Source organism: Melopsittacus undulatus, chromosome 3, assembly GCF_012275295.1.
Source record: "Melopsittacus undulatus isolate bMelUnd1 chromosome 3, bMelUnd1.mat.Z, whole genome shotgun sequence".
In the NCBI taxonomy this organism is placed as follows: Eukaryota; Metazoa; Chordata; class Aves; order Psittaciformes; family Psittaculidae; genus Melopsittacus; species Melopsittacus undulatus.
In genome coordinates, this window is record NC_047529.1 from 38995185 (window position 1) to 39019856 (window position 24672).

The window sequence follows — 24672 nt, forward strand, 5'->3', positions numbered from 1 at the left end:
AGTTCCTGCTGTTATATACTGCTTCTTTTGTCTTGAGTGGATTAACTGAAAATGCCTATTGCAGTTTCTGTATTAATGACTTCAATGAAATTTTGCACTGTAGCTGTGAACTCCTTTTTTAGAAAGCTCCAGCTTTGCCTGTGGCTCTCAAAGCAAACTTAATAAAAACTGATGTACAATCATCACTACTGAAAAAAAACCTTTCTCTTAAAATACTCTTTAATTAGAAGAACTTAAATATTTTAAGATACGTGACTGACACGCATGATATGTTCCTGGATTAAAATATCTGACACCGGTGCATGTTGATGGCTAAAGGTAATTTGTGCAGTGTTGAGAATGAATTTGTCTAGCTAAACAGTAACACACAGCTTTTCCTGGGTCTTCAACAGACTATTAGAAATGTCATTCTTTTGTTCAACAGACCTTTCAGCGAGTGGTATGTTTGTGGAGCTAGATTTCCATTGCTTATTCCCCAGTCTCATATTGTCCTGTCACAGTTTCGGCATTCAGCCTTGTGAGAATAAATTAATGTTTGCAGGTTGCTGGAAATAGCTAGGAGTATGGATTGGTTCTGTACTATTGAATGTGCCTTCAATATGTCAAAATGATTAAGAAGGTATTGCTTTCCTACGCCTGTTGAGGCGACAAAGCATCATTTCATTGAAAATACACTTCCCTGCTTCTACTTCCCTCCCCGCCTTCCAATTCCAGTGGGAATTTAAGCAAAAGTAATCCCTCCTTGCAAGATCATGTGTAAAACATTTGAATATTACTAAGGATTCAATACATGTCTGAAACAGGTGTAAACTCTGTGGTGCTGTATAGGAGCCACTAAAATTAAGGCAACTGTAAAAGCAATATTCTTTTTCTCAGTGTTGTATTTATAAAATTCCTTATAAAGGAAGTGAAGGCAAACTATACACTTCATATTTCTCTATTAGAATTTACAAGTTTTTATGCCTTATTGTGTGTGCATGAAAATGGAAATCAAACTTTGTGCAACACCTATCAGAAGAGGGAATGGTCATCAGGAAAAGGAATTAGTTCTGATATTACAATTCAGTTTCGATATTGGTAAACAGATAGAAATTCTACTATGGGATTTTAATTGCTGAAGATATCCTAAGAAAGTCAGTGAAATTTCCTTAAAGAGAAGACAGGTGCCTTACATTTTCTAGATAATGGTTCTCTGTTTCAGAATTGTAATCTGTGATAGGCCACAGCTGCTGAAGTTTAGGCTACAGTGTAGACTGGCATAGCTGTGTCTCCAGTTAACAATCCTGAGAAACAACGTAAGAAGCAATCCTCAGTATTTAATCCTCCCCTTTTTTTGTGGGGAGGAGGTGTAAGTGGATCACTTTGTACAGTTCTGTCACAGTTATCTTAATTTACAGCACCAGCAAAGTAAACCAGTGACATATCTGTCACTTCTCTGCTTTTCATGTTTGCTTACATGCGTGAGAAAGTGAGATCTATTTATATAATTTTTGCAGAGTTTTTGCCAAGTAGTTCTTGAAATTTTGTGAATCATGGCTTGAAAGTTACTGCTTTATAGAATCAAGCAGTCTTGAATCCCACTTGGAGATAATATGTAAGCAGCTGTTAAGATATTTCTTTGAAGACTTTAGTATTCAAGGTCTTACTTAGTAACTTTTTGGGAAAACTGAAGTTGTTAGCAGCTAGAAGAATAAAATACTGGGCTTACTGAATTTTTTATATGACAGCCAGCTGAGGAGAGCTTGACATGATAGTAGCTCTGATCTCATGATTAAAGAGAATTTTAATCAAAGAGCAAGAGCTTTCTGAAACTAAAAATAGAAATCAAATTCAATGAAAATGAGTTTTAATTTTTATGATAGGATTTCTTCTGTCCTGTGACTAACATCTATATTGCTGGTGGAGCAAAATACATGGCAAAGGCTTTATTAAAATAAGTAAATACTTGCTCTTACTGAGAGGATGTATTCAGCATCTGTGACAGTAACTTGCTTCAGCTTTTGCATTTTGGCCAGTGTTTGGGACAGCAGTGAAACTCTTTTCTTTTGGTTAAAGTATTCTGTGTAGTGTAATGGGTGCCAGGCTCTTAATCAGAACACCAAACCTCAATTTTCTGGGGGGGCGGAAGGGAAGGGGCATATATTGCTTTAATGAAATGCTGGTTTGCCTGCAAATAGTACAAAAAATAATATAAACTGGTGTACTTTGTCATATCTGAGGCTAGTTGTCTTAACTGGTTAATTTCCATTAATTTCTGATTTATTTTCTAAACAGCTTTAAAGCTTTTGGTATTTCGTAGAAAATAAATTCTTTAAGAGTTGTGCTGCTCAGACACTCTTAAATATTTTTAGATATCTTTAAAAATTAAAACATTTAGTTTTTAAAATTATTTCTATCTTAACAGTTATTTGTACACCTTCCATTGCTTCCCCCTCAAAATTATTATATTGAGAATTTAAACAGTTCGGTATTTAGCTTGTCTTTTTTCTGAAAGAAGTTGCGTTTGAACCATGGTGTTAAAAGTGATGTTTACAATATAGCCTCCTTTCCAGCAGCAAAAAAGGCACCAAGGAAATATAACTGTTGAACTTTCACAGGAGTTACAAGTTTTGAGGGCAAACAGAAGTTATTTTACATACATACTCATTCACTCTGTGATGCATTATTTCATAGAATTCCCTTCCATGTATTTTCCTGGGAGTGGTTAGGCTTGACTTGGGAGGTTTTAGGCTTGGCCTAGGAGCAGCATTTATTACATGACATTTTTACAAACTCTTAGGATGTAATATTTTGATAGATATTTACTAGCTTATTTAAAACACAGTTTTCTTAGAGTAGTGTTGCCTAATTGATAGTCAGTTGTGGGGCATTTCTCTTGATGTTACCTGTTGCCTAAGAAAACAGGTATTTGAATGGTGCTTGCTTCATGTTAAAACCCTGCTGTCTTGCAAAAAACATCTAGTTCAGCTTAGAGCAGTGGACTTACAGGAAGTTTAGAAAACATTCTCTTCAGTAATTCTGTAGTTGCCTTGTTCAGTAAAGCTTATTTTTACCCCTATTTGACACTTAAATTTCTGGACCTCAGTCTGTAATACTGTCTTCAATAATACTTCATAGATGGCTTGCTGTCAGGTGTCCACCAAATTTTTGAGACCTGCTTAAGGGAGAAGAAACCAGATAACAGTCTTGCCTCAAAACTAAGGTGTGATGTGAGAATTCCATGCTTTTGATGCGTTCTTGTCCTGAAAGAAGTGCTACATTGCCTTTCTTGACACTTCAGTATAGGACATTCAGTATGATTCTGATGTGTAATTGTTTATATATATATATATATGTATATATTTTTTTTTAAGAAACAAGAAACACTTACTAATCTGTTCCCCATTTCTAAAGCTTGCTTATTTTTCATCTATACTTTGAGAGTATTTCCCCTGGTATATTAAATGTTTTTTTATCATAGTAATGGGAGAATTGTGGAATGTTTCTGAAGGTCTCTCAGAATATTTACAGTCTATATTTGGGGGAAAAAAAAGTAGAGTTTTAAGGGATAGTGCTGTCATCATCCAGATAAATACCGAAGCTTTTTATGTATGGCATGTAGTTTTCAGATCTCAGGGCAAATTAAATAGTCTGTATGCAAAGTCAGTCACATAGGGAGCACAGGAAATCCTTAAGCAGCACTCAAGAGAACCAAATGATGACATTTAAGGTGACAGAGCCTATCAAAGAGAATATGCAAACACAGGTGTGCAACTGAGACTTACATCAATTTAGGAGATTAAAGCATTAAAATCTTACTATAAATGAGTAATTACAGCAATGATGCCTGACAGTTTCTGGCAGTAAAAGCCACTCATATAGATTTTTAAGATATTTAAAGGGAAATCTAATTAATATTTTAAATACTATAGTTACTAGTTATTAGAGAAAGTATTTTAATCTCTTCAGTAAGTTCAGTATATGAAAGAATTGCATGAAGTAAATGGTTTTACAGGTAGGTGACACTTGGCTTTAACTAGAAAGTTGTTTTCTTTCTTGCCATCAGCTGTGGGCATCTGGTGTTTTCCTTTGTTTAAGTTAGGAGTGCCTGATTGGAGTCAGTTAACATTATGCCCAAGCCCCATTTTTTTCATGTAATTTTATCAGTGAGATTGTCTGTCTGTGTCGTTTTCCACATGCCCTGCTATGTACGTACCACCTGTTTATGCTCCTGTTCCTACTTCACCTTTTCACTTTTTCACTTTTTTCTTGTAGTTGGTTATGCATGCCCATATCAGAAACCCTTGAGTGATTACACTTATTATTTGTTAAAATAATGCTGTTAGACCTTCAAGGTGTGAGATAAATCCCGGTTTATTGATTTAGAATCATAGAATCATAGAATTTGATGTTCTGATAGCATTTTGATGTAATTGGAATATTTATGACAACTGCCACAAGTTATTATTAAAAAGCTTTCAGTGTGCCTGGGTTTGAATAAAACTGCAAGATACCTGGATCACTGATGTTCCTAGGGATTCCTGAATTAAGGTGCTGAGCTTCCTATTGTTCACATATTTGGTCTTACATGTGACACTGGGGAAATGATCACGATGATGGTGATGAATCATAGAATAGTTAGGATTGGAAAGGACCTCAAGATCATCTAGTTCCAACCCCTCTGACATGGGCAGGGACACCTCACACTACACCATATTACCCAAGGCTTCATCCAACTTGGTCCTGAACACTGCCAGGGATGGAGCATTCACTACCTCCCTGGGCAACCCATTCCAATACCTCACCACCCTAACAGTAAAGAATTTCTTCCTTAGATCCAGTCTAAACCTCTGCTGTTGAAGTTTCAACCCGTTACCTCTTGTCCTATCACTACATTCCCTAATGAATAGTCCCTCTCCAGCATCCCTGTAGGCCCCCTACAGGTCTCCATGCAGCCTTCTCTTCTCCAGGCTGAACAGCCCCAACTTTCTCAGCCTGTCTTCATATGGGAGGTGCTCCAGTCCCCTGATCATCCTCGTGGCCCTCCTCTGGACTTGTTCCAACAGTACCATGTTCTGTTTATGCTGAGGACCAGAACTGCACACAATACTCCAAGTGAGGTCTCACGAGAGCAGAGTAGAGGGGCAGGATCACCTCCTTTGACCTGCTGGTCATGCTCCTCTTGATGCAGCCCAGGATACGGTTGGCCTTCTGGGCTGTGAGTGCACACTGCTGGCTCATGTTCATTTTCTCATCGACCAACACCTCCAGGTCCTTCTCCACAGGGCTGCTCTGAATCTCTTCTCTGCCCAACCTGTAGCTGTGCCTGGGATTGCTCCCAGCCAGGTGTAGGACCTTGCACTTGGCATGGTTAAACTTCATGAGGTTGGCATCAGCCCACCTCACAAGCATATCAAGGTCCCTCTGGATGTTATTCCTTCCCTCCAGCGTATCAACTGAACCACACAGCTTGGTGTCATCGGCAAACTTGCTGAGGGCACACTCAATTCTTTTGTCCATGTCAGCAACAAAGATGTTGAACAAGACCGGTCCCAACACCAATCCCTGAGGGACACCACTCCTTACTGATCTCCAGCTGGACATTGAACCGTTGACCACAACTCTTTGAGTGCGACCATCAAGCCAGTTCTTTATCCACTGAGTGGTCCACCTATCAAATTGATGACACTCCAATTTAGAGACAAGGATGTCATGTTGGACAGCGTCGAACGCTTTGCACAAGTCCAGGTAGATGATGTCAACTGATAACCAAAGCTATAAAAATAGAGTAAATCTATTCTTTCCTTCACTCTGCAGCTTTTTTCTTGCCCTTCAAGGCTGTGTCTGTGTCATATCGCATAGTAACTCCTAGATCTTAATCTGGATATTTGCATTCTTCTGAAATATAAATAGGCATCTCTAATATATTCTGCTTCTTTCAGTAATTGCTTTAAGATATTTAGGAAAAGTGGTGTCAATATTCTCTTTAGAGTTTTATTTACACTTTTTTTTCTTCTAATACACGTCAGCTTGTGCTTTGTACCATTAAAGGAGAAATTGTGTCAAAAGTTGCCTAGGCATACTCGTAGCTTTGCTCAATGGTTAGAAGCAGAGTCCCCTGGATTTGCAACTAACTTGCCAGTTTACAATAAATTATCTGGAATAATGCTTCCTTAGAAGGAAACTCTATTAGCACAAGTCTAAATTATCTTTCTTTTCATTCCTTGTGACTTTAACTTACATGTTAACTTCTGTAATTATTAACTCTTTTTTCATTCAGTGAATTTGGCTTTTTTCCTCAGCTGTTGCTCAATCCTTCTGTTCCCTAAAATGACAAGGAACAAAATTTCTTTATTCATTGCCTTTTCATAGAAATTTTCTTATAGGAACTGTCACTTAGCTAATTCATTTTTAGGTAACTGCCACATATTCCAGGACCTTTAATTTCTAAATCCTGGAATAGGTCTGGCATGCTCATTTTGCTGTTCCCTCCTGTTTCTCAAATCGGACTAGGCTGCCTCTTCCTATCACAAAGTAACCCTCTAACTTACCCATCTCAGCATTTTGCATTCCTATTTCCTGTGTACCGATCTCAACAGGACCTAGTTTTGCTCTTAAATTCTGGGGGTTTCTGCCATGCCATAGGCTGCTTCAGTGAAACTGATGATGCATTTAGGCTGTTCATAATCTTTCTTTTGAAAACATTTGAGCTTTGAAGAGAATTTTAACAATTCACTGTTTTCTTTTAACTTACCTTTTCTATGTTCTGTTTCTGTGATGAGGGCAGTAGGATTCAGTTCTTCAAATTGTCTTCTTTTTCATGGATGTGTGGTATGGCCTTAACCCTTACCTGATAGCTAAAAACTTTTGCTACTAGCTCTGTTTTCTGTTAGTTTTGTCTTTCCCATTTTCCTTTTTGGATGTTCTCCTAGTTTATGTTTAGTATTGCAAAGCTTTATGTTTCCTTAGAACACCATTTACTTTTTGGCACTGTCAGAAACATCTAATCTGAGGCCCTCAATCTTGAGATTCAGCCTTTTGCATAATTTTAACTGTTCAAGAATTACCACTTGTTCTTAGACATCAAATGAAAGATCTGTCCTTTCAGCAGCTGCAGCTGAAGGTTTCTGTACATTGGTGATACATCTGATGTTGATTTGGAAGGTCCAGTGAATTTTCGGTTCCTTTCTACTTGGTTCTTGTGAAAACCTGCTGTGGAATTTCTTCATCTTAACCAGTTAGACTCTGTCTCTGTGGGGAGTGTTCAAGGGTCTCCTTTTCATGTGGACCAAAATACTCTGTCATTGCTTTCTAAATGCTATGTATTTCTTCTTGTTCTGTCCACTAAAGGGTGTTTTTTTGTTGTTGTGGGTTTGTTGTGTTTTTTTTTTTTTGTTGTTGTTGTTTGGGTTTTTTTCTTCCTCTTTGTATTTGCATTCTACTTGCAAATTCTAATCATGCTTTCTTGTTTCTTCTTTTAGCCTTTATTTGTGTGTGGTGATTTGTCATTTCTCTGGGTGTCCTTTGCCATTTTTTAGTGGGGCAGCATCTTTTTTTTTTTACTTATTTTTTAAGTGCAGTGTCAGCTAGTCAGAATATTCCACCTGAACCATTACCAGTTCTAAGATGACACTCAGATTAAATGAATATATTCTTTGCATCTTCCCCCTCTCTTCTTTCCCTTTCCGCCAGTTAGTATCATATAGTGACTCCCAAGCCAGAGATAGGCAGGTCTCTCAGCTGCTTTTCTCATCATTCCTGGTTAGTCGGCTTTTGCTTTGTACAGAATTGGCTCAGATTTAAAACCTTGAAGTGTCTCTGCTGAAATGCAGTCTTCAGTTTTAGACCAGATTCTCTTCTCTGATCCCATTCTCTAGAGCCTTTCCAGTGTCCCCAGCCTCATAGCATTTAAATATGTAAGCAGCACCTGTTTTAATGTGCAGGTTAGGAACTAAAATATTAATTTTAGTTTAAAATTAAATAATTGGACCTTGGCTTAGCATGTCCTTCTATTTTTTAATTAAATTCTTTCATTCACAGCTTTTCCAATTTGTTTTGCATCCAGATTATAGGATATTCAGTGGAACTACTTGGTTGTTTGCCTCTGAAAGTGTCTTATGAGGATGGCTTTAAGGGCTTCTGATACAATATGACACCTAATTTTTCCTTATACCTGAGGTCTGTTGCACTATCATAAAGGCAGTGAGAGTGACTGAACACAATTTGTTTTTTGACAGATCTGTGTGGGCTGTTAGTTGTCTCCTGTGTTTTTCTTAAGTGCTATCAGACGCATTGATTTCTTGCTGTACCTCTCCAGGAATTTAACCTGATACTCTGGAACGTGCAGTGGAATAGAATGTAAAGTTTTATCCTAATCGGTTTTTCAGTGATGTTCTGGTCACCATCTTGACCGTACAGATACCTTGTGATCTCTGTTTCATCTTCAGACTGTGCATTCCTTTAACGCATTTCCTCTTTACTGCTTCCACACGAAATTAAAATTAGTACTTATTATCATGTCTTTATCTGTGGTATAAAGATGATGTAAAATTGAATTTAGATTCCCTGCAATGCTTCTCTTCTTTTATCTTTCTGCAGTGTGCACAAGAAATAAACTTCAAAGTGCATATATTTCCTGAATACATCTTTCTGTGTTGCTGTTTTCTCTCCACAGAGCATAAAAAAATCCTGTTTAAATTAGCTTAGAACTTCTTCACCTCTGAAAACTCTCTTGAAATCTAAAAAAATATTATTACGAGTTCTTTATACTTTCTAGGTTAGATGTCTTATTTTAGGGTAACTGCAGTTGTTGCAAAATTAACCATCTTAATTTTTTTAATGCTGTTATAAAGCACATTATCTTAATAAAATGCTTTGGACCGTAGTAATGGGGAATAAACAGAAGATGGTAATAGTCAGCTGGGGGAGCTAATGCTCTGTAGTGCATCTATCAGCATCTGAGATGAAAGACTAAGAACTGCAAATGAAAGAGTAAAATGCATTAGTGGTATTTTTTTTTCCACAGAAGCTCTTTGATGTTGCAGTTGAAGTGGTTTTCTAGCAGCTTTAAGCAGTAGAAATTAAACTTCTTTAATTTCCATTTTTATGATCAGAGCACTCCTATGAGAGACTTTCTGATATCACTGTTATGCTTTCTTCAAAAGCATTTATCTCCATAGTGGGGCAGTTGTATAAATATTTGTACATTAGCTTCTTGGGGAAAAAAAATGTTTTATGGCTGCCTTTATTAGGTGTGTGAGATTCTAAAATCAGATTTTGATTAATGAGAATGGGACTAGTTTGTGTTTCTAGTAAGGACAGATATGGGTGAAAAAAAACCCACCTCAATATTGTGTCTGGCCACTAAAAGGCTGTGACTACAGTTATTCATTTTGGTGCCAGGTGTATAAACCAAAATGTTCTCATTGGGTTTACAGGTTTTCATTTTGTAAGCATGAAATAACATTTTTTCCCCTTCCCAAACAGGATGGGGAAAAATGCTTGAATGTGGAAACAGTCTGCAACCTAATTTTATTGTGTTTAAAATTAAACCAAGCCAAAGCAGTAACTATACCTAAACAGGCTGCTGTTTACATTTGTTAAGGAAATGGTTCTGAATTTTATCTTTGTTTATGGCTGCTCCAATCTTCTGTTTGTCCCTTTCCTTGAAAACCAGTGATGCTTGTCTTAAAGGTGACAGCAAAAGTCAGAAGTGATGCATAGCTAAGTGGGAAATACCACCTAACTGCCGAAGTAGAAATGTGTATTCTATCACATAGCTCTGTGCTTGAAATCATTATAATAGAAACAAAATTGTGTGTGGAAAGACTTAGAAGTATTTAATTATTTTTCCTTGTTTGTGGTTGTGTTTAGTTTTTGCTTTGTTTTTTGTTTTTTCGTGCTACAGTTTATTCAGTAAGAGAGCAAAACATATACCATTAGTGCTTTTACGAATGTAACAGGTTACTGTTGTCCTAGAGAACTTAAAGGAAGGAATACATTTCTCACTCAAATTTCAGGAGATAGATTTAAGTGCTTTGTCACAGAACTGACAGTTCCTTTTTTATAATTGTTTTTTGTTCTATATAAAGAAAAAAAAACCCCTTACTGATATCTAGGTTTATGGCTACCTTTTGTAGCTGACTGTAGTTATGTATTAGGGGAATAAAATCCTAGGGAGACCTCTTTCCTCAGAAGTATTAGCAGTGTGGGAATTCAGTTCAACCAGTATGTCGTACTCTTCAGGTCATTGTACTGCAGTCTGAGGATTTGGTAGGCCAGCTGGCAGGTCTGTTTGCAAGGTAACATCTTCTGCAGAGCAGTGTTATTAACTGGCTGCAACCCAGAATAATTGGGTTGATTTCAAAGCAACCTGAGTATTCTAGTGAGCGAACGTTGTGAGCAATGGGTAGATATGGAGTGAGGTTTGATTAAAACATCTGAACTTAAAATGAATTGTAATATCTTCTTACAGACTTTCAAAATAAAGCTAAATTCACAGGAGAGTATAAACACATCTCATAAATCTAAGAGGGAGAAGTTTGCTGGAAGGAGTAGAAAACATATGCTTGCCATTTTTTTGGTGCACTGTTAGGGTGGATGAGAAAAGGGCTCTGTTTATCTTTCTCTAATGGATCTTTGAACTGTAAACATGACTTTGTTGTTAGTAATGGAGAAAACTAACATTTTGCTGTAGTAATTCTTGTTGCATGTATTTATTTGCACATATGGTGTTGGTGATGTTCTATAAAATTGTGATATTAAGCAATAGATGTGATTGAAGAATATATAGCTACTGGGAATGTCCCTTTTCACCTTCAGAAACATAATGAACAAGTTTGTAAATGATGCAAAATGCTAATTAAAAGTTTTAATGTGGTAATCATCTCATTAAGATTAGAAACAGATGTTGATTATCTGTAGAAATCTAAATGGACCCTTAGAAGATAGCTCTTACTGCTTAAAATTGACTTGTGAAACTAAACTAAAACACGAACTGTACAGTTACTTATGCCCCCTTTAGCACACTAGAGCACTATGATTCTTACTAAGTAGCTTTGTATGGTATATTATTTGAGTTACAGTGGCCTCTAAAGGTCCTGTTTAAGGTTGAATCTTTCTGTGCCTGGGGCTATATGCAGTCTTTGCGGTTTAAGGTATATCCTCTTCCTGCTTTGAAAAAGTGAACGTGCTTTGAAATAAAAATTGCAAAACAGACTGCAATAAAAATGAGATGATGAATAAAACCATGTTGAAAACAACCAGACAACATTTGGAACCCAGTCTGAATCCTGACTCAAATGTTCTGCTGTAACCCTGGATTTCTAAAGTAATATGAAGTGGCAGCTGTACCAGAAATGCAGTAGATAATGGGTATCTTCAACACCACGTTCTTCAGCTTACAAGGGAAGAGGTGGGAAGGCCATCCACACTTCTTGTGTGATGATGTGCTCTAGCTCTTAGCAGTTGGCCAGGTCACATGTGACTGATTTTTGTTTAGTGGCTCGGAACTGATGAAAGAGGAGCAACTCCTACCATGATCAGTGTAGATCTTTAGTTCATAGCAATCAGTAATTTTGGATTCCTGGAAGAAACATTGTAAAGACAAGGAGAATGGTGTCATCGAGTGTCTTCTTTTTCCATAAATATTTCAGACGTTCTTTTTTGGCATAAATAAAGAGAAGATTGGGAAATCAGTAGTGCTTTTTGTAAAATGATGTCCATATGCTGTTCAAAAAGAAAATAAATCCTTTGGACAGTGAAGGCACTAAGTTCTTTTGTAATGGTTAAGGATAAGATTGTTTCCAAAATGAATTTCTTCCTCACATAGCAGTGAATGTGCAGATGGTAACTTCAGAAATGTTTCCTTAGTAAAGCAGCATAAAAGCTTATAGGATAGTTTGTGGAGGATGTAAATACGCTGCAAGTAGAATTTACTAGCTGCTGGTTTGGATGTGAGTTTTATAAAATGGTCTTCAGACATTGAAATACTCTTCCGTGCTAATCCTATGATTCAATCTAGAGAAACGTTTGTTAATAAGTTTCTGCAAAATTGAATCTGACGTTAGCATCCTTATTTGTGAATGGAAGAAAACTTGTTGGCATATTTCTCATAAGGATCTTCCATTAGCTCCTCAGTAATGTGTAACTTTAATATGTATGTAATACAATATGTATTACTAAATACATACATGTATGTATATATGTAGTAATTGTTTTGTTTAGCTTTCCTTTTCATGGATGTAGGGCAATGTTTGTCAGGAATGTAGGAAGCTGTACCTGTGTCTCTGAGTTTTCTCTGTGATTATTGGTTGATACCCTGGAGGGAAGGAATGCCATCCAGAGGGACCTTGACACTCTTGTGAGGTGGGCTGATGCCAACCTCATGAAGTTTAACCATGATAAGTGCAAGGTCCTACACCTGGGTGGGAGCAATCCCAGGCACAGCTACAGGTTGGGCAGAGAAGAGATTCAGAGCAGCCCTGAAGAGAAGGACTTGGGGGTGTTGGTCGATGAGAAAATGAACATGAGCCAGCTTCAGTGTGCACTCACAGCCCAGAAAGCCAACTGTATCCTGGGCTGCATCAAAAGGAGCGTGACCAGCAGGTCAAAAGAGGTGATCCTGCCCCTCTACTCTGCTCTCGTGAGACCTCACTTGGAGTATTGTGTGCAGTTCTGGTGTCCTCAACATAAAAAGGACATGGAACTGTTGGAGCAAGTCCAGAGGAGGGCCATGAGGATGATCAGGGGACTGGAGAACCTCCCGTATGAAGACAGGCTGAGAGAGTGGGGTCTGTTCAGCCTGGAGAAGGCTGTGTGGAGACCTCATAGCAGCCTTCCAGTATCTGAAGGGGGCCTACAGGGATGCTGGGGATGGACTCTTCATTAGGGACTGTAGTGATAGGACAGGTTGTAACGGGTTAAAACTTAAACGGGGAAAGTTTAGACTGGATATAAGGAGAAAGTTCTTTACTGTGAGGATGGTGAGGCACTGGAATGGGTTGCCCAAAGAAGTTCTGAATGCTCCTTCCCTGTTGGTGTTCAAGGCTATGTTGGATGAAGCCTTGGGTGGCATGGTTTAGTGTGAGGTGTCCCTGCCCATGGTAGGGGGGTTGGAACTAGATGATCTTAAGTTCGTTTCCAATCTTAACTATTCTATGATTTTATTATTATAGTAAGCATGAATTAGCTGCATACTTGAGGAAGATCCATAAAATGTCCTTTCTGTGCCCACTCCTGACTTTAAAGAAAAATCCCAAACTATGTTTCAGTAGATGGATAAGAATCCGTAATATTCCAAGTACAGCCCTTTATGCTTTAAGGGATGCCAGCAACCTGAGCAAGAACTAAAATAGGAAGTTGTAGTATCATCGGAAATAGAATTTTCTTTTTAATTCATTGTGCCTGGCTGAAATGGAATTGATATCCCTTAAGAAGAGTCATCAGAGTTTTGAACCTCTGTAATGTTTTAAAGTCCATGCCTGCTTTAACTGGTAGTACGGCTGGGAATGATGTCTTTTCCTAATCAAGGTAGTATTCAGTAACTGGCTGAATACACTTTAAAGTTATATTCTTAAATTGAATGATATCTAAGTTAATAATTTTGTATTTAGTTCTAGTCTAGTTTGTACTGTGATGTGTGGCAGTGGAGAAGATTGGGAAATGATTGTTTTGTCTTTTTCATACTTAAAATTGAAATATAGTGTAGTATTGAGGTGCTGATGCCATCCCTTTTTGAAAAGGGTATTACGCCACTTGAGTACCAGCTGCTCTAGCAAGTTCTCAGTTCCCTTTGTAAGAACACCAGCAATGTGGGCCTGTAAACACCTGAAACTGAGCCTTGGAAAAGGAAAGGACTTGTGCATTGAGTTCTTGTTCCTTATTGGGAGATCTGGAAACAGCCAAAGTAAGCAGTTGTGCATATATAATAGTACAATGTGTGCATACATCTTCATCTCTTGACTAAAACAGAGCAGAGTTATAAAATGTATTTTGAAGTTTTTGGACTGGCTCACTGCTAGCATTTGTTTAACCAAGGCTTACATATTAAATTATTAATATTTTAATCTAAATTTATGTGTCTTTGTGTTTCTGAGACGATTCTGTGATTAAAAGTCCATGAATAACCTGCATGTATAAAGCAAGAAAACTAGAAATAATGCAACTTGTCCCAAATCTTCTTCCTTCCTTTCCTCTCATGCCTTCCCTTTTCATGTTGTGATTTTTTCCTAATTTTTTTTAAGTCTTTAAAACTTACGATGAAGTGTTAAACTGTTTCAAGCTACAATACATGACCCACTGTCACTGAAAAGGGAAGATCCTTTTCCTGGTGTTACTTTTTGCTTGTGCAAAGTGAAGAATGACTTGGTGATAAACAGTTTTCGTTAGCTGAACTGGCAACAAATGAGGCAAAACTAGGGAGTTATTGTCTGTGGAGTGAGTTGAATGAGTTCAGTGTGAAGGGTCAGATGAGCAGCAGGTGACACCCTCAGAAGAATTCTATTTATTTTTAGAATCTCCTGTATTTTAGCTGGCAAGCGTCATTGAGCTCTGTCAAAAGATACGCAGTCTGTTTATCTTTCTGATCTTGATTAGAATCTTAAAAGCTGTGTTTAATTGTGTCTAATTTTTTAATGATTCCCGGAAAGTGTTCTTGCAGGTGCCATTTTAGAAATGAGGTTATTAAATGTACAAATGTTAGTGTTATTAAAAAAAAAAGAAAAAAATCCCTTTCCAGCTTCTATGAACTAAGTAAAAATGGGGTGCATGTTTCATGATGCTCTGTATGCAGAGGTACAGGCATGACCCAGCTGAAAGCTTCAGTCTGACTTCAGATTGTAAGGAGCTTATTTTCGTTGCACTGTGTCTTCAGGCAGTTTTATGCAGTTTTTCATGAAAATAGTGAAATCATTAATGCCAATACCAATTATTTTTAATTTTCCAGTCTTTAGAAAAGCAAGTTTTATATTTAAATTCATTCCGGAGTTATCTCCCAGCTTTACTTAGGGGCTAGGAATATCCTTGTTTCTTCTTCCTTTCCCTCCATTAGCTGAAAACATGAAGGCAATGTGAATTTGGTGAAAAGGCAAGGAGCAAAATGTTGGTAGGGCTTGCCTCAAGTTTTGCCTGTGATAAGGTGCATGAGGCTGTAAGATGTAAATTATTTAACAGCTTTATAATAATATTTATTTATACGATAAATATTGCTTTGCAAGAACATTTATTTGTTTAAGAAAATACACTCAACACAGGTCATAATCTTATCTACAGTCGTGGTCCATTAACCTGTGAGTTATGGGTCGGTGGCTGGTGGGGTGTTGTATTCTTTTCACTTGCTGTTTGCTGTATCATTATTATTTGTAGTAGTAAATGGCAGTAGGGGTTCTGTGTTATGCCTTAGCAATTAAACCGTTCTTATCTCAATCCGTGGGGGCTACATTCTTTGGATTCTTCTTCCTAACTCTCCGGGAGTAGGGAGACTTGGTTTAAACTACGACATTTTTTGGCGCCCAACGTGGGGCCCAAGGGTTTGAGATAAGAACAGATCTGAGCGGATTTATGGTCTCTTGTCACAATGCTGATTTATTGGCTCTTAGAGGTTTTTCTCTGGATCTCGCTGTTTCGGGATTTTACCGGGTACTTTGTATATGGATTGGATGTGTTTGTGTTTGTGTCGGAGGCTTGTAATACGGTGGGGCTCCGGCTGCAGGGGGGGATGGACGTGGCCGTGGACTTGAACTTGTACCAGGCCGTCCCGCTGCTCTTCGCCGTCCTTGTCCTTATCCTCGTCGTCGTCTGTGTGGAGCTGCGTGAAGCCAGGAAGGAGCGGCCCCGGGAGCTGCCGGCAGCTGAGGCTGCCAGGGAGAGCGGCACGGGGAGCCAAACGGCTGTGGCAGAGCAGCGGGAGCAGGCGGGGGAGGAGCGGAGCAGGGCGGTAGCTGAGCAGCGGGATCAGGCTGTGGGGAGGGTGAGTCCCGCGGCCGTTCCCGACCCTCCGACGGCCGAGAGTGTCCCCCGGAAGTCGCCCGCCGACCCCCAGCAGGATGCAGGAGACTACGCAGCACTTCCCAGCAAGGCAGAGGAGGAACCGAGTCCCGCCGCCGTTCCGAACCCCGCAGCATCCGAGAATATTCCCCGGAAGTCACCCGCTGAGCCCCAGCAGGATACAGGAGACCAGGCAGCACTTCCCAGCAAGGCAGAGGAGGAAGATCCGGACTCGGGAGAAGAGAAGCTGGTGGTGGGAGAACTGGCAAGCACGGCAGCTACATCAGCCCCAGTGACAAGTGCAGCAGCATCATTTGAGAGTTCTGATGGTTTTGAATGGCTTTTGGGTGCCCTTGGGACCTGCCTGCTGATTGTAATGGTGATCGGCATGTTGGCACACACACAGAGTGTGTTCTACCCACGGCCATTTTGTCTGATCCCAAAAGTTAAGCAGAGTCAGGTTTGGGTCTTGTCTAGGGTTAGACAAGGATATAGGAGCACCAGGAGACTGTCCCCAAGTCTGGACAGTCATGAGTGGCAGGGCATGTGGGACAGTATAGCCGGGTATCTGATCCACTGGGCCCCTCCAGTGCTTTGGAAGCATTGGAGGTGGAAGGCAGCTGTATGGAGTCCCCAGCAGCAAGCTGTAGAACTGCTGAAGGGGACGGTGAATGATTTTGGTGGGCCCAGATACTTCAGGCTATTAGTCCAGAGATGCAACTTAGAGATGTCTCATGATCGAGGGGTGGACTTAAGAGTGATGGTGTATTGAAAATGTGGGATCTGGGCATGACGTGAATGGTATGGAATAAGGGGTGGATAATGTCATGGTTTGAGCATGTTTTGAGGGTGTTTTTGTTCAAGGTTTTTTTTTCCAGCCAGGTGGAGGAGGGGAGTCTGGGAGGAAGGAGAGACAGGGCACCTGACTCAGGCTAGTCAATGAGGTATTCCATACCATAGCACGTGATGCCCAGGAGGCATACTGGGAAGGAGAAAGCTGGAGGGGGGGAGCGGTGGAGAAAAATGGAGGAGGGAGCACATGGTGCTCGGCCGGGCAGGGTGGAGTGAGTTATGGGTCGGTGGCTGGTGGGGTGTTGTATTCTTTTCACTTGCTGTTTGCTGTATCATTATTATTTGTAGTAGTGAATGGCAGTAGGGGGTTTGTGTTATGCCTTAGCAATTAAACCGTTCTTATCTCAATCCGTGGGGGCTACATTCTTTGGATTCTCCTTCCTAACTCTCCGGGAGTAGGGGGACTTGGTTTAAACCACGACACCTGTTTTACTGGAGGTTTCACCAGGATCATTTTTACCCCAACAGTGTTATTTTTTTTGCTAGTGAGATGCAAGGAAATCTTGCATCAGTGTGACTTTACATCTGTACAAGATTGGTATGGTCAAATCACTAATAAGATTCTAGGCAGCTTGTGAAGTTTGGAGTCAGTATAATTATTTTATATATATATTAAGAGGTAAAGACACCTTGAAATTAAATGTACGACTGAATTAAATGATTTTGTGGATGGAAATGAGCTAATTGGTTTTAGAAAAACAAAGGAATCCTTGCTTTTCCCCCTTCTCATTCTCCCCCAATATTGTAAGCTTTATCTGTAAAGCAGTGACTGGATTGTTTTAATGCCTGTCTGTAAAAAACCTTGGCTTGGATTCATGTTTTATTTAGTGAGATATCCTAGAAGAAATAATGCAATTGTAACCACTATAGCTATACAATATGTTTCACTGTTTTCATTTGAAGACAGTTTCATCTGTGGTAGGCTGGGCTTTTGTAGGCAATTTCTACTGAGAAAGCATAAACCTGTTCTATTTGAAAAATGGAAGTTGCTATTCTGGAATTAAAATGAAAACTTTGGTCTGTACTAGGTGAAAGGCAAGCTTGCAGGCTCATGTGGTGACTTAGATTTATAGTTATTTAAACAAGAAATACATCATCTGGAAGGAGTAGCAGGGTTTTGGTAGCACTGTGTTAAATTTGTATATAGTTTCTGCATGTCATGTTTGAAAAGTGAGACTCTTTCGAAGACTAACACGAATGAGATCATTAGTGGGAGTATTTTATAGATAGTGTTTCCTCAAATTACTTCCACAAACAAATTTAACTGTTTTGATGCAGCTACTTTGCTAAAGAAAAATGTTCTCCATACAGCCTGTTTTTCTCTGAGCATTAGATTGTCACGTGGAAATATAATGCTACTGTGTATTTCCTGTGTCTTCAAAGTTACATTCTTCTGCCTTGCTGACAGCTTTATTATTATTCTTTAAAGCTGATTTTCCTGAGAGAACTACAGTTGCATCTAGATCAACATCAAGATGCAGACAGGCTAACCATAAGCCTTCTAGACATCCCTGCCTTGGGCCATTTCATGTGCATCCATCAAATCACTTTCATAGAGCACATTTGCTGAACTACTCTTCTAAGTTTGCAGTGAAAGAGTCCTTCCTATGACTTCCAAGAAAAGTGGGGTTTTGTTCTGTTTCATTTTCTCTGTCTTTCAACTGAGAAGAAGGAAAAAAAAATTAAATGCGTATTTAATTGCATAGAAGTGTTGGTCAACAAATTAGGTATTCTGTCCCATTTGGAAAAGAAACTGAACTGTTCATGCACATCCCCTTCCATGCAGATGAATGCTACTGTCTGTTTTATCTTGTGTTTGGAGTCTGGGTGGCTCTCTAGTGCATGCAATTGCCTTGCGTTGGTTCCTCGTGGGTCTCTAAAAGCTTGTCTTGGCTGCAGCCTTGTATCACCTCTCCATAGTTATTGGAGCACTGTCACACAGTGTGTTATACTTTGGTGACATCTGTGTCCATCTATGTTTTGGGAAGGTATTCTGTGTTTCTTACCATTTAATCCCTTTCAGTGAGGGGCTACTTCCATTGTACTTTATCAAGAACATATATTGTGCAAATATTTAAGACTTAGTTGCGTGTAGTTAAGTTACTTGGTATCACTGCTGGATTACTAGCTTGTATGATCTGTTTTATCAGAGTAGATTACTTAGATTTTTTTATTATTTCTTACATTTTCAGCTTTAAAGAGTGAGCTTAATCATGATTTAAGGCAAAAGAAATTGATTCCAAATTTTGTTGTTATTTTCCGCTGTATAAAACCCTGAAATGATTTATTGATTAGTAAAATCATTATAATGTACTAATTTTGTGTGGCTTTTCTGCTGCATTTGGTGCTCTATTAAGTAGCAAAAAAGCATAACACATATAGTTAAGTATATGCAGTATTTTAAGTTTTTATATTATGAAGTGTAGCATTGTTCATGGTTTTTCAAGCTAGAAATTTTGGCTTAAATAGTTCAAGTCTTTAATTTAGAGCATTGCTGCTTAATTTGCCCATTTCAAGAACTGGAAAAGCACTCACATTTATAGAACAAGAAGTATACTGTAGATGACATGTTGTGGGGTATTGTTTGTCTTTTGTGTTTTTGTTTTGGTTTGGTTTTTTAAGTCTGGATTTAAAAATGAGCTGAAACTCACGTTTTTGTCAAAAATCTAATAAAGTTGTTTAAGTCCTTACTAACCGCCACTGAGTTGTCAGGCTTTATTTTAATGCATATAGTAAACCTAGATGTGAGCAGGGTTTATCACAAGTTTTAATTTGTTGGCTTTTAAAAGGTTGACTTTTACAAAATGTGGTTTTGTGTCAATGCTTAAAATTATTGTATTTTAAAATCTGCACTACAGCTTTGGAAGGAAGGTTATTTAATACTATTGACCACTAGTGTTTTGCTGTTTTTTGCTTAATTATTAGTGATCGCTTGCTGAATATGCAATTCTTTTTCCCTTATCAACGAAATGACTTATATATTCACAGATTAAGTAATCTTTTATCTTGTGTTAATTAAAAAAAATCAAAACAAACAAACCTTATTCTGAAGTATTTCAGCAGTTTTAAAACAAGCTCTTAATTTTAGATTAGTGAAGACATGAAAAATGAATTGACAAATGAGCTGCTTGCATCAACCCCTGGCTTCAGTGTGGCTAAAGTAAAAGAACAAATATTCTATAAGGTAAGTAAAAACTGCCAAGTTCCACAGATTTGCACTCATTTTCCTTCACTTAAACTTGGAGTTACTATGTTTACATAATACTGTTGCTAACAGTTAATCAAAATGTGTCAACTGAGACTAATAAAAGTTTCTCTTCTTCATGGCAGTATAAAGGTAGAAAGGAGGGACTGCTAGTGAAGTGAGCTTTGAACTACTATTACTGTCTTCTGTCCTCTTCTGCCATCCTTTGTCTTTCACCACAAAAATGATCTTAAGTTTTAACATTTCACCGACAATTGCCTTAACTTGCCTGGCTGACAGACTGTTGAGTTTGGAGGCATTCTCGAGCATCTGTTGCTGAAGCTGGGTTTGGTCTGAATGTATTAGTCTGAAATTCTTTTTGCTAGAGAGCAAAGGGAGAGGAAATGTGTCTGTGAAAACCCCTGACTCTTTTGGAGTGAAGTTGGTTGGGTTCCAGATCTACTTCCAAGATATGCAGCTTTTCATGAATAAAATACTTCAAGTTGCCTGAAACAGAAGGCCACCAGAAGGCCGTTTTCAAATATCAAATCAGTAAATGATGCAAAGTTACATAATTGGGCTAATAATCATAGATATAAGCTTTAAAGTAGCTTATTTTGCCTAGCTGCATGACCTTATGCAAGTAAACAATTTCTCCACCAAAATAATGATCAGCTATTTCAAAATCAACACTTAATTTCAAACCATTTGCATTTTGCCTGGATAGAGTGCTACATAAAAAGGATGTGGAACTATTAGAACAAGTCCAGAGGAGGGCCATGAGGATGATCAGGGGACTGGAGCACCTCCCATATGAAGACAGGCTGAGAAAGTTGGGGCTGTTCAGCCTGGAGAAGAGGTCCTGCATGGAGACCTCATAGCAGCCTTCCAGTATCTGAAGGGGGCCTACAGGGATGGTAGTGAGGGACTATTCATTAGGGACTGTACTGGTAGGACAAGGGGTAACGGGGTTGAAACTTAAAACAGCAGAGGTTTATATTGGATCTAAGGAAGAAATTCTTTACTGTGAGGGTGGTGAGGTACTGGAATGGGTTGCCCAGGGAGATTGTGAATGCTTCATCCCTGGCAGTGTTGAAGGCCAGGTTGGATGAAGCCTTGGGTGATATGGTTTAGTGTGAGGTGTCCCTGCCCATGTCAGGGGGGTTGGAACTGGATGATCTTAAGGTCCTTTCCAACCCTAACTATTCTATGATTCTATGACAGAGAATGAGTTAAAGCTGTACTGATCCGTCTTGAATCTTAAGGTTGTAAACATTGTTACTGCGTTATTTTGCTATTCTACAATGTGGGGTTTTCTTCTTTCTCAGGTTGGACTTGCAGATGCTGTGGATCTGTTTAGAACCAGAAGAGTGTTTATTAAAGACGGCTTTGCGTATGTGCCACTTAAGGATATCGATGCAATTGTTTTGAGTAATTACAGAACAAAGTTATCTAAAGCACTGGCGGTAAGTCTGATACTGATTTGTACAACTTTTGTTGCATTGTTTAGAGACACTCTTGGACAAAGACCTTCTTGATTTTTAAATGCATGTGCTTCCATCTGAAGAATACCAGAAACCCTGTCAAAAATGCTGTCAGCACTAAAAAATTTTGTTATGAACTGGAATTTCATTACTTTAAAATGGAATTTAGCATGTGACGTGGATGGTAAGTAAATGTCTCCTAGAGGATTTTGAAATTGTTTCCTCCATAGAGAGTAACATGACTTTTCATTCATAATGTGAGCGCCATGCACATGACTGTTTTTTTTTTCTCTTTGTTACCGGTATTTTCTCGCAGAACTTTTTGCAACATTTGTTCTGTTGAAATAAGCAAAATACTGATTTGTGGTTTGTTGGTGTTTTTTGTTTTTCTTTTTTTGTAGTGAGAACTAAAATGAGGATAAGTCAGAACATGTCAAGGAAAAATGAGGTCTTCATTATAGGAATGCTTCAGGTATCAGATCTAGTTAGGACACATAGTAAATACTGTATATGAATGTTCTCCTGTTAGTAATTTGGTTATGAATTTAGGAAATGCTAATTATACAATATGAGACTCTTCACAGGGTTTAAAAATTGGTGATCGTGTAGAATGCACAGAGCTTTAGTCCTAAAAAATACAGCATTGCATAACATGAAGGCAGTTCAGATTGCTTTTAAAAAATGTTTTCAAAGCCTTACATTGCCATGCCACATTAATATCAAGGTTGACTGCTAGCGTTTAGTAAACAAACACTCTGAAGTCAAAAGGCATTCCTTTAAGAAGCTGTCAGTATGCTGATTTTATAGTTTGTTAATTTTGAATATAACTAGAGTCTATAAACTTATTTACCGTGAAGTCAAAAATCGTGATACTCTTATGTGAACATATGCATTAATACATTACAGCTGTAACTAGAGGCATTTCAGCTGATGCATAATGTTATTGCTGAAAGCTGATAATACTTGGGTAGGATTTAAAAGCAATGAGTGTATTCTGTAGAAATATGGCAAAATACACAAGGTTATCAGCATCTATTTAAAATACTTTTGGGAAGCTTCTGGAATTTGCCTGTTGTGCAAGGATTTGTTGTGGAGTTTAAGCTGAAAAGTCTGAAAACCAGAAGGTACTGTAATGAGTTGGCTGGCTGAATTTTCAGTTGGAGAAAAAATGTGCAGCTTTTTTTACAAACTCATGCTATCTTATAATTTTGTTTAACCCAGATTACTTTGTTAAAGCCAGTAACTGCTTTATAGTGAAGGAGTGCTCTATATTGCCTTCTGTAATAAGGGGTTAGAAACTGCTAACACTCTTACAAGTGTGGAAAACTATCTTCTCTAGAACTGTTGTGTTTTAAGTTATTGCAGTATTTCAGGTTTGCATTAGTTTTTTTAGTTTTAATACATATATTTTGCTAATGAAAGTTTGCTATACTTTCAGAGTAAGGAATAAGAGAAGATTAGTGGTTTCTGTCCTATTCCAAAGCTCCTACTTGTACTTGTGGGGTCTTGGTTTACTGATTTACAAACTAATTTAATTTGAGAAATTACATTTAGCAAGCTGTTTCAGCTAATTTTAGTCAGCACAGTGCACTGGTGAGAGATGCTGGGTATATTATTGAGTCTTTTGAAACAAAGACTAAAAATCAGAGGTCAATCTAATGTTCTTCTGTTACGCCAAATAGGCATAACTGGACTTGAAGGCCTAACGTGGTAGCTGGATAATTGGTGTAGTTTTCACTGAAACAAGACTGTAATCATCAATTATTGTCAATCAATTACTGAAATTTCTGTGAAACTGTAAGAAAACATGTTCTGTTTGTTTGTTTTTTTTTTTAAAGAAAGGATTGTACATAATGAGTCTTTTTAAAATCTGAAGATGGTAACCATTGCTGTTCCACAACATAGAAATCAGGAGGATAAGCTTTAATCTTTTCCTCAGGCTTATCTGAAGAGGCATATTTTTAATGGAAGTTATAACACAGTGGTATGTTTCCAGTATTGTTTGTAAAAAGTAATTGTTGAAATACTATTTGATCTAGGCCTGAGTTCTGCAAGTACAGCTGGTTTTTAGAGGTGCTTGGTAATGCTTTTGCAGCACATGGATGTTTGTATGTGTCTGCTGCAAAGGAAAAATCAAGCAAGAGAAATGTGCTGAGTTTCAAGCACTGGGGTAGAATAGAGGTCTTTATGACTTTGCACAGAAGTTGTGCATCATGGCCAGATTTAATTAAGAAGTAATAGACCCTTCTTATTTAATCGGTCTCTTAATTAATGTATTTGACAACATTACCACTTTTGTAAGCATTATTTATGTGTGCTCTTGGGAGCATGTTTTAGTATTTTTGTAGCATCTGGCTATTTGCAGTTCGTTCTCAGTACTTTCTAATGGCCAATCCTTGTTTTATTAGAATATGAGAATCTTAAAAGAGTGTGATAAACCAAATCAGGCTTGAATGCCTTTTCTAAAGAAGGGGTTTCTATTTTCACAGGGTCATAAAGTTAAGCTAAATGCTTGTATCTTCTGTGGGGTAGTTTGACTTTGGCCAGTACTTCTGGCTTTGGCAGTTTCTTACAAGCTTCTAAGGGACAAAATCCTTTGAATATAGATAGTGGAAAGATGATCTTTCAGGCACGTAGTTCTGCAGAAACTTTTTTTTACAGCTCTCATTAGTAGTTCAATTCTTTAATGTTAAAGCAGCATAGTTTTCCATTGTGGGCTGTATATGTGGTGTTATTTGTACTATCATGCATGTTTTGCCTCTCTGACACTGGTTGGTGCTAGTCTAAGCAATCACGCACACAGAGGATTTTAGGAGTTATCCCTACTTAGGAATGATTTTATGATTAAGGCCTGGCATGTCTTTTTCAAGGTCTTCTGAAGCTGTTACACTTCATGGGAATGTGCTAAAGCTACTCTTCCTTGTTCTCCAAAGCACAGAAAAATTCGGGTGATTGCCTCGCCTTACTACATTACTCACTACATCGCAGGCTCACGTTGCCACCATCTTGCATGTTAGAGGGTGATTCTAACTGGATTATAAAGGAGGAATATAATGAGAGTGAATTGGTGTGTCGATACTGAGCTTTCAGAGAACAGTAAATAATTCATAGTGCTGACTTCTGCTTTAAAAAAAGTTTTACCTTGACACTGACACAAATTCAGTTTAGTCAGAGTTATGCTTTAATCAC

General features: G+C 38.3%; 1 protein-coding gene across 2 annotated transcripts in view; it reads left to right on the plus strand.

Annotated features, from left to right (window-relative positions):
• The window catches only part of PRIM2 (DNA primase subunit 2), a 107442-nt gene that overhangs the window by 5723 nt on the left and 77047 nt on the right, over positions 1-24672 (plus strand). For both annotated transcript variants that reach the window (XM_034061243.1, XM_005153184.4), the window contains 2 exons: positions 19904-19999; positions 21328-21465. In XM_034061243.1, coding sequence (XP_033917134.1) covers positions 19904-19999; positions 21328-21465 — 234 coding nt within the window. The remainder of the gene's footprint in view (positions 1-19903; positions 20000-21327; positions 21466-24672) is intronic.